General features: G+C 42.9%; 2 protein-coding genes across 8 annotated transcripts in view; one reads left to right on the forward strand and one right to left on the reverse strand.

Annotated features, from left to right (window-relative positions):
* CHST7 (carbohydrate sulfotransferase 7) overlaps positions 1-13,271 on the forward strand; it is a 78,634-nt gene that overhangs the window by 25,837 nt on the left and 39,526 nt on the right. For 3 of the 4 annotated variants that reach the window (XR_240852.5, XR_240851.5, XM_005228087.5), the window contains one exon: positions 386-1,010. The exons of the other annotated variant lie outside the window; for it this stretch is intronic. The gene's annotated coding sequence lies outside the window, so the exon portion shown is untranslated. Of the gene's footprint in view, positions 1-385; positions 1,011-13,271 lie in introns of those variants that run through there. 4 annotated transcript variants of the gene reach the window in all.
* Positions 1,662-13,271, reverse strand: part of SLC9A7 (solute carrier family 9 member A7) — a 182,134-nt gene continuing 170,524 nt past the window's right edge. For all 4 annotated transcript variants that reach the window (XM_024988752.2, XM_005228096.5, XM_002700063.6 and 1 more), the window contains 2 exons: positions 12,026-12,131; positions 1,662-7,278 (listed from right to left, as the gene is read on the reverse strand). In XM_024988752.2, coding sequence (XP_024844520.1) covers positions 7,003-7,278; positions 12,026-12,131 — 382 coding nt within the window. In that variant the 3' untranslated portion in view covers positions 1,662-7,002. The remainder of the gene's footprint in view (positions 7,279-12,025; positions 12,132-13,271) is intronic.

Consider the following 13,271-nt stretch of genomic DNA (forward strand, 5'->3'; position numbering starts at 1 on the left):
GCCACCAGGGAAGCCCTGGATGGTTACATGGTTGGTGCCTAAAGATACAGCTTCAGTCCCAGCCCTTACCCCACTCTACCCAGCAGGTCTCAGAAAGTTCTCCTCAACAAGCACTCCACAGCAGCAGCTGCAGAAAGCACAGTCACACTATAAGAGGAGCCCCCATCTTTTTCCTGTCTATCCTCCCCAAACGCCTTTTGGGTCACGAGCAGAAATTATAAATACTGATTCTGTATGGATTTACAGCATTTGATAATGCAGCTTAGGTAAGGAAGATTACAGGTTTCATATTTAAGAGGCCTTATATTGTCAAAGTTCAACAGGCTTTCCATCTGTGGATTTCTGTATTCTGAAGTTCAAACATCCTTTGTTTCTTTCCTTCCAGGTCAGTCACCATAGACCGGGACACTCAGCATGTGGTCCCAGCGTTAGAAGAAGCCACGCTGTGGGGGCAGTCTATCACACTGTCAGAGACTGGGGCTTGACTTGGTACCAACTGCTGTGCAGTTGGAACAGGAATATCATGAGCTGTTAAATAATGACTGACACATTGGTTGAAACGAAGTTTCCAGTAAGGAAGTGACAGTGCAATGCAGATAATTATGGCAATAAAATAGGAAGAGCTTTAGTTCCCAGCCTGACCCTGCCTCTGTTGGAGTCAATTCAACAAGGCATTCTCAGAACAAAGAAAAGACGTGATTTGGTACCATTTCCCATCAGCAGGTGCCTGGACAAATCATCAATGTGAAGACGGGCCAAGTGCAGTCCTGTGTATCTTGATTGAATTACTTAATATTAAATAAAAGATCTGGGTGGTGTATTTTAAAATCTGACTCATCCAGCTCTTCTTCAAATAGCTCCCCTGGCCCCCACCCCTAAATGGATTTTTTAAAAGTAATTTCCTGGGGTGGGAGAACCCTAATGAACTGAAGGAAATGTTTGCTTTTAAATTGTTCTATCTGATGTTTTTGTAATTATACTATTAAATGATTCTGGAGTCACTCTGTTAATGACAAGATTTGTTTTTGCTTTATTTTTCTAGGGAGCAGATTTTATGATATAGTTCAATTGCACGATTTAAGGAGCAGTTAGTCTACATATAGAGGAATACAAGGACTATGAGAGAAACTGTAGGAAGCTCAAGAATCTTAGCAATTCGCCAACCTGTTAAAGATGTTTGCAGGCTGGGAGAAGTCACAGGTTTCAAGTGTTTATTTCAACTCAAAGACACATTTTTAAAGTCTAAAAGTGTTGCTGTGATTTTTTAGATCCAATCTTTAAAAATTTTTTCAAGCATCTAAATTAGTGGTCAGGAAAAGCCTTTTCTGAGAAGACTCTGATAGTAAATAGCTCAGGCTTTATGAGCGCCAGTTGTTCAGTGCCCTTACAACTCAGCTCTGCGTGAAAGCAGTCAGTCACAGACAAAATGAGTGAGTAGAGTGTATGCCAATAAAACTTTATTTACAAAAACAACCAGTAGACTGGATTTGATCTAGGGGCCACTGTAATTTGTCCATCTCTGTTTTAAATGAAGTTGGAGAGGAATAGCTTCCACCCAGAACAGAACCTCTCTGTGTGGGAAAGAAACAAACTAAGAACAGGCCCATACTGCATTCTTCTACTAATGGACAATACTTTTAAAAGTATGAAACAAGATGAGCTCAGCCAGTTAATCTTTTTATTTTGATTTTTGTTTAAAAAAAAAAAGGAAAGAAAAGAAAAAGGCTTTGAGAAAAATGTGTTAAATATCAGTAAAGGGCAGGAAAACATGTAGCTAGCTTTACAATATCAATCTAAACATATACACAAAGGCAAACATTAAGTAAAATGCTAGGGAGAGGGAACACATTGGGGGCCTAACTCCAGTTTTCTTTATTGCACATAAAGGTTGCTGATAATTCCAAGTCTTCACGTTTTCACAGTTAGACATATTTTAATATTATTTTATATAACATGTTTATATAACACACTATGTTAATTTTATAAAACCACCAGTTTGCTACTATTGAATGGAAGTAAAAGACAAAAATTTCCCCAATTACAGTATGGAGGCTGTCTATAAAAAATTCCCCTGAAGGTCACAACAGCCCCTATTAAATTCATCCTAGTCTATTTTAAAAACTGCTTTTCAGCTACTAAATGAATCTTGATGGCCTCCCCATTTAATCATTTTAATGGACATAGTAAAACTTCCTAAGTAAGAAATATCAGATGTATTTTATGTAAAAAACAAACCTAAGTGACCCTACTATGAAGTCATACTTTTGAATGAGTGATTTCAGTGACAGATTCCAAACCCATAGACTTAACACCCATATGACTGAAAAACCACCCCATTGCTTCTCCAAAGCTCACAGCTGGAAAACCATAACTAAAGTCGACCCCCAAATGTCCATGCAGTTAAGACACTCACCCACTGACACTGGGATCTTAACTTGTTTGAAGTGCTTTAGACAGCAGATATAGAGTTTTTCATGATGTTTCCAAGTCCTTTTCCATCTGAGTTCCTCCAACACATACAGGCCCACCCAGATAATTTTCCACTGGCCAAAAGTCGAGCTGACCATGACACTTGGTAGTTCTGTGAAGTTTTTTGAAAAGGTGGCTGTCAGGGTAAGAAAGTGACCTCTCCTAAGTGCTCTTGTGTCTGTTGCAGACCTTTTCAAAGGGCAGCAGAACAGGCAGCCCTCCTTGTCGTTTTCTCCAAGGCTCATGTAGCAGAAAACTGGCTGCCTGTGTGTGCCATGTGGGCCGTAGTTAGAGTATACCCTGCTTATAAAAATAAAACATCAAAAACTTTGGTTTTACTCTTTACAACTTCTGCTAGCCACTGGCTGACAAATGGGTTTGTTAATTTACAGAAACTTGCTTATGAAACTCAGAACTGGAAGAAAAATGGTTTATTTCTAGGTTTTGTTTTGAAAGGATTGTCAAAGAGCCTACTTGCTTTTCCTCATTAGACACTAGCATTGGTTTCCAGAATACTTCTCTGTACGTTGTTCTTATTAGGTTTTAGAAAGAGGGGAGGTCTTTTCAGGTATCCACATGGTGAAAACAGCATTCAGGTGGGTTGTTTCTAAACTGTAAGTCTTGGTCACGGAATGCCCTCAATTTACTGTACCTGTATCAGAATGCAGCAATTGACACTGGTGATTCAGACTGTCAGTTAAAAACACAGAAGGGATCAGAATTCAATGACAATATTTGACAGACTAGCTCCTTCACTAACTCATCTACAGAAGCAACATCAAAAAGCAAGCATGAAGCCTGTCAAGTGCCCCATTTCTGAAGCGGAAAAAGAAGTCATATAGTTACTGAATCAGCAAGCTGACTTTCCTGATGCCCTCAGTCCAGGTTCCATTTTATAGCAGATGGGAAAATCAGCTTTCTGATCCACCTCTTAGAGCTCACAATGGGTACCAAGGTAGATTTCCAAGAGGATGACTTCACCCCCAATGAGTTGCTTGTTTGCCCTGCCAGCAATTTCACCTAAGTGCATTAGCAGTGTTTCTACATTTAGAAATCATTTTGTTCACATTAGATAGCTGACATGAAAACATTAACTTCCACTGCGGACAAAGAAAGGGGGAGCTATGATGGGGCTTGGGCATGTGTGCGTGAAACAGACGTCTGTTTTTGAAACAAACATTATTTGTTTGCCCTAGACTGAAATGTTCATGGATAGCTGAGAGAACATTTTTTCAGGTTTTCTACAGAGATATTTGTTGACTGAACCATGGAGGACATTTTCAGGTCTAGAGAACACAGCCTAAAGAACTCCTTGCTGTTTACTTGATGAAACATTTGATGTCACGGTGTGATTTTTGGCTGCAGGACATCAATGGTTCTTTGTCTGGTCACTCCAACAAGTACCCTGATGGCCAGAGTCCATTTAATCACATATGCCCTTCCTATGCCTGTTTCCTAGGAAGAAATACAGCCTTCTTTAAATTCCAAATTTCCTTCTTTAGTTCAATTCTCCTTGTAGTCCTCAAAAAGCGTATGAGAAGGAATTGCAGGTGGTTTTGTCTTTCCTCTGTTGGTGCTATACAAAAGTTTGCATCTCCTTAATTAACCTGCTACTGACACCATTGCCACATGAGACAGCAGATTTATCACAACTTTCCAAGTAATATTGTTACTCTGCTCTAGCAATGAATGGGCCCATTCTTATTTCGAGGAGTCCAGCATGGATGCAGGCATGAGTACAAGCAAAATGTGAAGAAAAAGATCACTTGACTGTGAAAGGGACTATTAATATAATATCAGGTTAAACTGCAAAGATAGCATCTCAGAAACTGTTACATTTGACTAGTCAGCAGTCCATTTAAAACAAAACCCCCTTTCCCCCCCAACAAATGGGAGCAAAGATGACAATTTTTAATCCCCCCATACATACACTCTAGTCACCCATCTCTCCCTCTCATGCTCTAAGATTTTCAAAAGTGACCTTTTCAGTTGTACTTTACAAAGTATGTTCTTGACTTCTGCAAAGATTATTAGCATGAAACTCTCACAACTATGCTCTCTGTATTGCTGATCAACCTGTTTGTTCCACATGACTAACAATTTAAAATGTTCTTTCCTAGACCATTTCTTTAAGGTTCCAAATAGGGTCCACTGCAAGTTCTAGACTAGAGGCTCTCAACCCTAGCTGCACATTAGAATTCTTGAGGATCCACAACAAAACATGGCAGCCAGGCATCAACCTACTGAATCTGAATCTGAGGGTAGGGCCCTGGCTTCAGTATTTGTAAAAACTGGCCAAGTAATCTTAATGTGCAGCCAGGTATGAGAACCTGTGCTCTAGAGCTTTTGACTACTGAAATGCCACCCCCCCAACCCAGAACAAACATGTTTCTAAGATGACTTGGGATCACTCTCTCAGGGGAACTTTCTTTAGATGGCTGCTAACCATTACTTAGCAGTTTCGATCTGATTTCTGCCAGACTGGCAGCAAATACTCGGCCTTGAGTGAAGAGGTTTCGGCCTTTGTGGCACATTACTTTTTTGTCACTCAGCATAGGCAGGATACTTCTGAGAGGTGGAAGTTTTCTAATAAGTGAACTCACTTCCCAGGACCCCTGGTAAAGTCAGGATTAATCTCCACATCTTGCAAACAAAAATTAGGACCACAGGTCAGTGACTTAATGATTCACTGAATGAAAAATCTAACCAAATAACTACAAATCTAGCTAACTTTTGGGCTCAGCAGATCTCCGTTTACTTATATTTAACCAGGTTAGAATAAAATGTTTGCAGTGGAGAATACAAAGCCCATGGTAGACCATAAAATCAAAATGGACTTTAGATACAAAGGAAAGAAGGGAATAAAAATGATTCATTTATATTATGTTGAATCATATGAAACTGCCATTTCTGTTTTCTTAAATGGTTGAAAATCAGCAATTTCGTATGACTCAGCCTATAATAAATTTTTCCTGGTTTGCACAATTTATCAATTCAAAAACAAAAGTGTCAAACAATGTCTTATTTAAAAAAATATGTCAGCTAAAAAGATTAAATTATTGATTTCATTATGAGTGTCCTAGACTGAACTGGACCAATATTTTGTCTGCTGTAATAAGAAAAATGCCCACATTTTATGAAAGCTTTTTTTTTTTTTTAGAAATTGGGTTTTCAAATAGGCTATCACTGAAGCATAGGAAGACTTTCTAGCCTAGTTTCTAAGAGTTCTCTCAGTATTTCACTACTACAGGTGTGGACAGGTGAAATAGCTCATCCACAAAGAACCCAAACTTTTGACAAAAACCTAAATTTTAAACCACATTTGCACATTAAGTTGGTACAAGGTTCCCCAGATACCATGAAAATGGCCCTCTTCTACATGGCATTCAATGTCAAGACATTCAGACTCTCAAGCTGTCTACTATAGTCGACAGAACCTTCCAACCTTCCACCAGGTTGAATAATGCTTAACTTTCCATTGACTCATCTCTGATTCCTCATGTGGCCACTGAAATCTCATGCATTTATGAACACAAAATTTGGAATTCTACTCAGTCATTAGAATACTATCATGTATTTTCTTTGCAGTTAATTTTGTTTGCAGTGAGATTTCTTCCCTCTGAATACTAGCCTGTTGCCTCTTAGGCTTCTTGCTGCTTTCTCTTTCATAGATAAGACTGCATCCCACAAATTGTGGTGTTATTTCTAAAGCCACAGTAGAACCCAATCCTATTCATTATTTCCCAGGCAGTCAGCTCATATGGAATACCTTGAGAACTTACAGATTTTTGCAATGATATCACCATCAGTTTCTAAACAGTTTCTCCTGTCCTCAGATTAGTTAAAAACAACAGTATAACACTATTTTGCCTTTGGTTTCAAACATTCCAGTAACTTCTTACTTATGGAGATTTCCAGAGAAGGAATTGGAATTCATTTCTCCATGTTGAAATGTTCATGGACATATTTTCCAGTCTTCAGTCTAGAAGAAACACAGGGAGTCAAAAAGGGGCAGGAATCCTGATAGGAGGGTGCAGTCACACAACCTCATTGCTGGAGCCTCCAGTCAAATTGCTTTCTCATGTTTTCTGTCCATTTAACACCAGTTTCTCACAGTCCTTGGAGGTCTAATAGCAACTGCCATCCTTCACAGTCTTAGCCTGTTCTCCCCTTGTATGCCTATAGCCAATGAAACCTACACCGCTGTGTCTGGATACAAAGCCTCTCCTGGGAGGAACCCCTACCACCTGCCACACCTTTTTCAGATCTGCAGGTGAATGAATGAAGACAGCGTTAAAGCATGCTATTTGTTTAACTCTGAACAGCGCACTACGTGAAAAAAGTGGGAATAGGTCTGCATTTGCCTTGATTTAGAGACACTTTCACCCCACCAGCTGCATCTTGGCTGAAATTTTAAATAAGATATCTTCAGACCCCAATAAAACAGAAGTGTTAGTTCCATTCAGTCAAGGCCCCATGTCAACATGGGCTTGCAGCCATCCTCACCCCGCCAGTGGGTCCTCCCCAACCCCATCACTCAGGGCTCTGGGCAGGAAGGCGCACATTATCCTCCAGGGGGAACACCAGGCGGGTGCCCCGGCTGGAAACCTTTTGGTCTCCCATTCCTAGGTCTCGTTCCAGCACCTCCTCAGAGCTGCTTTTCATTCTCCGACCACCCTCGAGGCTCATGGAGGCTGTGTGGGAACCTGAGGAGCCGTTCGCAGTCACTGTGCTATCCCCGAAGGTCAAGGTGAGGTCACCCTCGGTCAGGATGAAATCAGAATCTTCCTCTCTCAGTGGCTCTTGGTTCTGAAAAGTGCAGCAAACAACAGCAACATCATCAACCACATCAACCACAAGTGGGAGACCAATATCTTCCCAGGCCAAAGCCAGCCCCAACTCCTTATCTGAAAATGGGGATCATAAACCTGGCCTGCCTTGAGCCCCTAGTGTGATAACTGGGAGTAAACTCTAGAGTGCTAGTCCATGTAAAACTACTGCTGAACCAGGACTTTGAAGACCAGTGAGCAGTTCTGATTTTAAATGCCTGATAGCACAGGGACAAAAAGTAACAAAAGGAAAGAAAGGGTGATTAGCCTGGATTTTCAGCCTCTCTTGTGGCTCAGTGGTGAAGAATTCTCCTGCAATGCAGGAGATGCGAGTTTGATCCCTGGGTTGGGAAAATCCCCTGGAGAAGGGAATGACAACTCACTCCAGTATTCTTAACTGGAGAATCACATGGACAGAGGAGCCTGGCAGGCTACAGTCCATGGGGTCATAAAAGAGTCTGACATGACTGAGCGACCAACACTTTCACTTTCAACCCAACAAGAAACGAATGGGTAAGGTCCTCGGGTGAACCCGCAAATTAGATTTTGGATCTTCTCTTTTCTGGGAAAGTATTCTGGGAGGTCGGGTAGGCTCCTGCTCTACACAAACCATCCTAAACCCATCTGGTTTACATTTAAATTGCTCTTTGTCTTACTAAGCAATTGAGGAAGAGGATGAGCCATAATTAGGATTTCCTTCCCATTCCCACAGAAACATCCTAATGGGAAGGAAGCCCTCAGGTAGATGAAGTGAGGGACTGAGAGGGAGGGGACATTTTCTTGAGCATCTATTGTCTGCATGTCACAAATGTCACAAAAGCTCTCATTTGATCCCTGCCCCTTCCCTGTGAAGGGCGCATGCACTCAGGTCACAGAGAAGAAAACTGGAGAGACCCCATGGGATCTGCCCAAGGTTGTCCGGCTGCTTGGAAACAGAGTTAGAATTTATGCTGCTGGTAGATGGGTTCTCCCCACAAAAAGGATGTGAAATATTACCCTGTTGGGAAACAGGACTGGCAGGCATCTCATGCTAAGCAGTGGTGGTAACAGAACAGACAAAGCTGAGTAAAGCAGGCTAAATTAGCCAAGTGGCAGCCACTTGAAACTATAAGACTACAGGGAGAGCATCGGGAAGCTGCGTGGGGTCAGACACAACCTTTCACCCTCTGGATGGTTTTACAAGCAAAGTGAGGGGTGGTGCACTCCCTGCACTGCTGCCAACCTCCCACCCCCCCTGCAAGGCCATCAAATACTGGGAACATCTTCCTTAAATGGCAAACACATGGTTCCAAGCTGCTCCAGGTAAATGGTTCTTTCTTTCCTATTTCCAACCTACCTTCAAAGCACATCAGAAATCCTTTGGCCTCTACCTGAGAGGGTCTCCTTGGTGCAGGATGCCGAATCTGCCTCCCTGACAGCCACGTGGTCCCCACTCAGCCAGAGGTTCAGTCACACTCCTGTGTTCAGGCCTGGGATCCTCATCTATGTGAATAACCACCAAACAGTACTGACCTCCCTCCTCTTCCTGGCACCCTTCCTTCAGCTGCTGACCTCATAGGAAAGTGAGAAGTGTTAGTCGCTCAGTTGTGTTTGACTCTCTGTGACTTGATAGATTCCCTGGTGGCTAAGAGGTAAAGAATTCGCCTGCAACACAGGAGACCTAGGTTCAATCCCTGAGTTGGGAAGATGCCCTGGAGACGGGAATGGCTACCTACTCCAGTATTCTTGCCTGTAAAATTTCATGGACAGAGGAGTCTAGTGGGCTACAGTCCAAAGGGACACAAAGAGTTGGACACAACTGAGCATGCCACTCTGTGACTCAATGGACTATAGTCCACCAGGTTCCTCTGTCCATGGGATTCTCCAGACAAGAATACTGGAGTTGGTTGCCATTCCCTTCTCCAGGGGATCTTCCCAACACAGGAACTGAACCCATGTCTCCTGCATTGCACACAGATTCTGTACCATCTGAGCCACCAGGACCTCATAGGAGATGTCTGTTAAATGCACTGACCCAGGGAAGACCCTTGGGTTCTGCCTGCCTCACCTCTCCTATCCTGGCCCATCTCTGGGCATGTACTGGTGACAAGCACATGCTTGTTTTCTGCATTGTTTCTTAGTGATGGGTTCTCCACTCTCCACAGCATCACTCCACTTAACCAGGGCTTTTAACAGGCAAGCACACGAGGCCTCTTGCCTTCTGCCTCCAATCCTCACTGGAATGAGGCAGGGTACCAATGTACAGTTCAATAAAAATCCTCTAGTCAGGCAAAGTATAATTCTAAAACTCACTCTAATCTGCCCCATTCCCCATCTCCATTAGTTCACAAAGTCCTGAACCCCCATCTGTTCTGTGATGGTTTCCTTAACAACAGATGGCATCATGTTCCCTGCTTTAGCACGCTCCATTTCTCCCATTCATACACGTGCTAAGTAATGTTTTTGTTTATCTCTGTCAAAATCTCTCTCCCAGGGCTCCTTAGCTCCCAGTGTTCAGGAGGAGACTCTCCTGGCACATATTTTGCTGTTTTGAGGTTTGGAGTCACGTGGAGACAGAGAGGAATACAGACAGAACAATTGCGTGTGTGCGGAATTCCCCAAATGGAGCCAAGCCACCCCATCAGCAGCACAGAGCTCCTCAATGGGAGCCCTGGGACGGCCCACTCTGACCCCTCACAGTGGGAAGCAGAGCCAAAGTTCACCGACAGGAGGAAACAAGACTGGATGGTGACCCATTCCACAATGAAACCCCCAAGCCCAGAAAAATAGTACCATGGTAACGGTCACTCAGAAACAGGGATGCAGTAAAACCCAGTGGAGAAGGATTTCCAGATTGATGCTTAAGGAATGTTCTATGCAGATGATAAAGCCATCCCACCCCTCTAATTCCAGATGACAGGATCAACAAATTTTTGTTCAGCTGAGGTCTGGGTAATTACATAACTAGCTTTCCAGTGAGGGCTGCTTTGGAAATGTGACAAAATAACCCTGCAGACACCTGCAAGCAAGAGGGTTGTGGTAATTTGTGCATTTAAATAGCCACAGGTGGCGCTAGTGGTAAAGAACCTACTTGCCAACACAGGAGATGAAAGAGACATGGATTCGATCCCTGGGTCAGGAAGATCCCCTGGAGGAGAGTATGGCAACCCACTCCAGTATTCTTGCCTGGACAGTCCATGGTATTCTGGTGGGATTCTGGTGAGCCTGGTGGGCTACAGTCCATGGGGTCACAAATAGTCAGACACAACTGAAGCAACTTACCACACATGCACATTTTCATTAAGTGGAAGAACACTGTTTTCTAGGCAGTTCTCAAACCTAAATTTTGTTTAGAGTGAGTACAAATAAGGAATAATGAAAACCATCCATATCTCCCAAAGAACCTCAGTGAAGTATAAAATGTCCTACAGGTGATGGGGGAGGGCTACCCAACAGTGTGTCAAACAGTCAAAAGAATGGCTCATCTGAGGCCCTCAGCCAGTACTCCACTCCACTCTGTCACCTCTGACTTCCTCAGTTAAAATTCCAAAGACTTTCTGCTGTCACTTTCTCAGCAGCAGGCCTCTCCATGTCTGGAGCTGAGACCCCAGTCAGGACCCCAGCCCCAGGCAGTAGAGGCAGTATGGAGGGTGGTTCTAACCTGCAGAACAAGTCACCCCATCTTGGGTTGGCTGCGGGGAGTCCACAGCCGAAACATGACCCCAGGAAGCAAACATTGGGCAGAATCTTGAAGTGGTGAGGGGAGCACTTTCAATTTAAGTGCCTGGAAGTATATGGAGTTTACTCTGAGGTGTGAGGCAATAGCTGGTAAATTTGCAATTAGATAAGATGTATATAAAGTTTTAAATAGTGGGTGAGTTATTTTACTATTACAGAGACACGAAAAGTGACCCTTGTAAAAATGAAGAAAGAATGAAGGCTTTAGAAACTGCTTAAAAGACACTAGAGTTGGAATGCCAAGACACAAGGAAGCCCAGTGAAACAAAATCAGCGTGATCAGTCAGAGCTTCTTCAGCAGAAGAGATCAGGACACCAAGTCACTTCCCTTTGTTTCTGATGACAGAACACATCCAAATGACCCATGCTGTCACTTTACACAGAGGTCCAAACTAAGCAAAGTATTCCACACTCAAATAAAAGATGTATCGTGCTTGGGGCTGGTGCACTGGGACGACCCAGAGGGATGGTATGGGGAGGGAGGAGGGAGGAGGGTTCAGGATGGGGAACACATGTATACCTGTGGCGGATTCATTTTGATATTTGGCAAAACTAATACAATTATGTAAAGTTTAAAATAAAATAAAATTAGAAAAAAAAAATAAAAAATAAATAAATAAATAAAAAGCAGATGGGAAATCATAAAACTAACTTTTTAATCTATTGGTCTGTATCCTTCCAACATAAAAGATAATTAGCATTATTATCTAGGCTCATATTCCATTAAAAACTCACCACAAGCATTAAAAATCACTTTACAAAACCAAAGGGAAATGGTGCTCTCAGCATCCGACCCATTTTTTTGTGTGTGTAATTTAAAAACAGTTTATCAGAGATGGCACAGGAATTTCATTTTTATATGAGGAGGGGCTGGGGAAGCTGGAAGGCTCAACTGTCTTTAGGTGAAGGAGACATTGATGCTGTTCTCTGCCATGTTTGGTGGCAACTGAAAGCAAAGGCCATGGCAGAACTGCAGTATTACCATGGCAACTCGGCCATGCTGTACTTACCTCATATACCTGGGGACTGGTTAGACATTGAGCGAGCAAGCCACACCAGGCTGGGAGGGTGGTGGTTAATGGGGGTCCACTGTGCGTGAGGATGGGCTTCAAATAACTTTAAAGAAGAGAATTAAGGAAAACTGCCTGCAAAGAAAACACACACCCAACAAAATGTGTTCAGAAATCCCAAGGAGTAAATCATCTGGCATTCTATTCCTCTTTCCCCCATTTTACCAGTACAATACAGAAAGTATGGTACTTGTAGTCTGCAAATATCTGAATCCAAGAATAAACTATAGCCCATCATCCTTAAGTGTTAACCGTTAACTTTCAGGTTGCCAGTTCCCCATTTTCAGTTAAAAATACTTGATTAAAATACCTTTCTCTCTTCTTTGTTATGGTGAATGAGAATTTTGGTTTTGATCAGCCTTCCAGCTTTTGACACACAACGAGCTCATGTTTTGGAAACAGGAAATCGTGTAGCTGGAATGGAGATATTACAGCACCTGGGTCCCCTTTGCTCAGAAGTCACACAGTGGAAATGTTTGAGGTGGACAGGAACTTAGAGGACAAGGCAAAATGGCTTCACAAAGGTCACTCAGACCTCAATCTCCCACCTTCCCATACTGGACTATTCTTCCCTCTACCTGCTGCCTCTCTCCCAGACTCTCTCAACAGTTTCTCCACCTTGATATTACTGGCATCATGGGCCAGATTACCTTTGCTGTGGGGACTGTCCTGCATTGTAGGATGACTAGCAGCATCTCTGGCCTCTACTTACTACATGCCAGGAGCACCCCCAACCCCTCCCTTAGGTGTGACTAGAAAAACGTCTCCTGACATTGCCCAATGTCCCCTGTGGGGAAAACCTGTCCTCGATTGAGCCCCCTGCTCTAACACAAAGGTCAACTGTTCTGTGGAAATTGGCTCAGGGTTTACGAATCTATGGATATGTGTGCTGCCAAATGCATAGTCCTGTGTTGGAAGCACCACGAAGCATGTATCACTTTATGATGGAGGTGGGACCATTTCTGATATCCCCAGTGTAAGCAATGGGAAAAGGTGGAGACCAACAGGATCACCTCAGATACAGGAATGGCCAAGAGACTTTAAAGGCAGATGGGGAGTCACAGCTGTACTCAAGAATATGACTGCTCCAAAGCACTTCCTGTCTTCATTCAGAGCACCAGGAGAGAGAAAATGTTGCTCTATATCCTGCTTATTTAACTTATATGCAGAGTACATCATGAGAAAT

This window comes from Bos taurus, chromosome X (genome assembly GCF_002263795.3).
Source record: "Bos taurus isolate L1 Dominette 01449 registration number 42190680 breed Hereford chromosome X, ARS-UCD2.0, whole genome shotgun sequence".
In the NCBI taxonomy this organism is placed as follows: Eukaryota; Metazoa; Chordata; class Mammalia; order Artiodactyla; family Bovidae; genus Bos; species Bos taurus.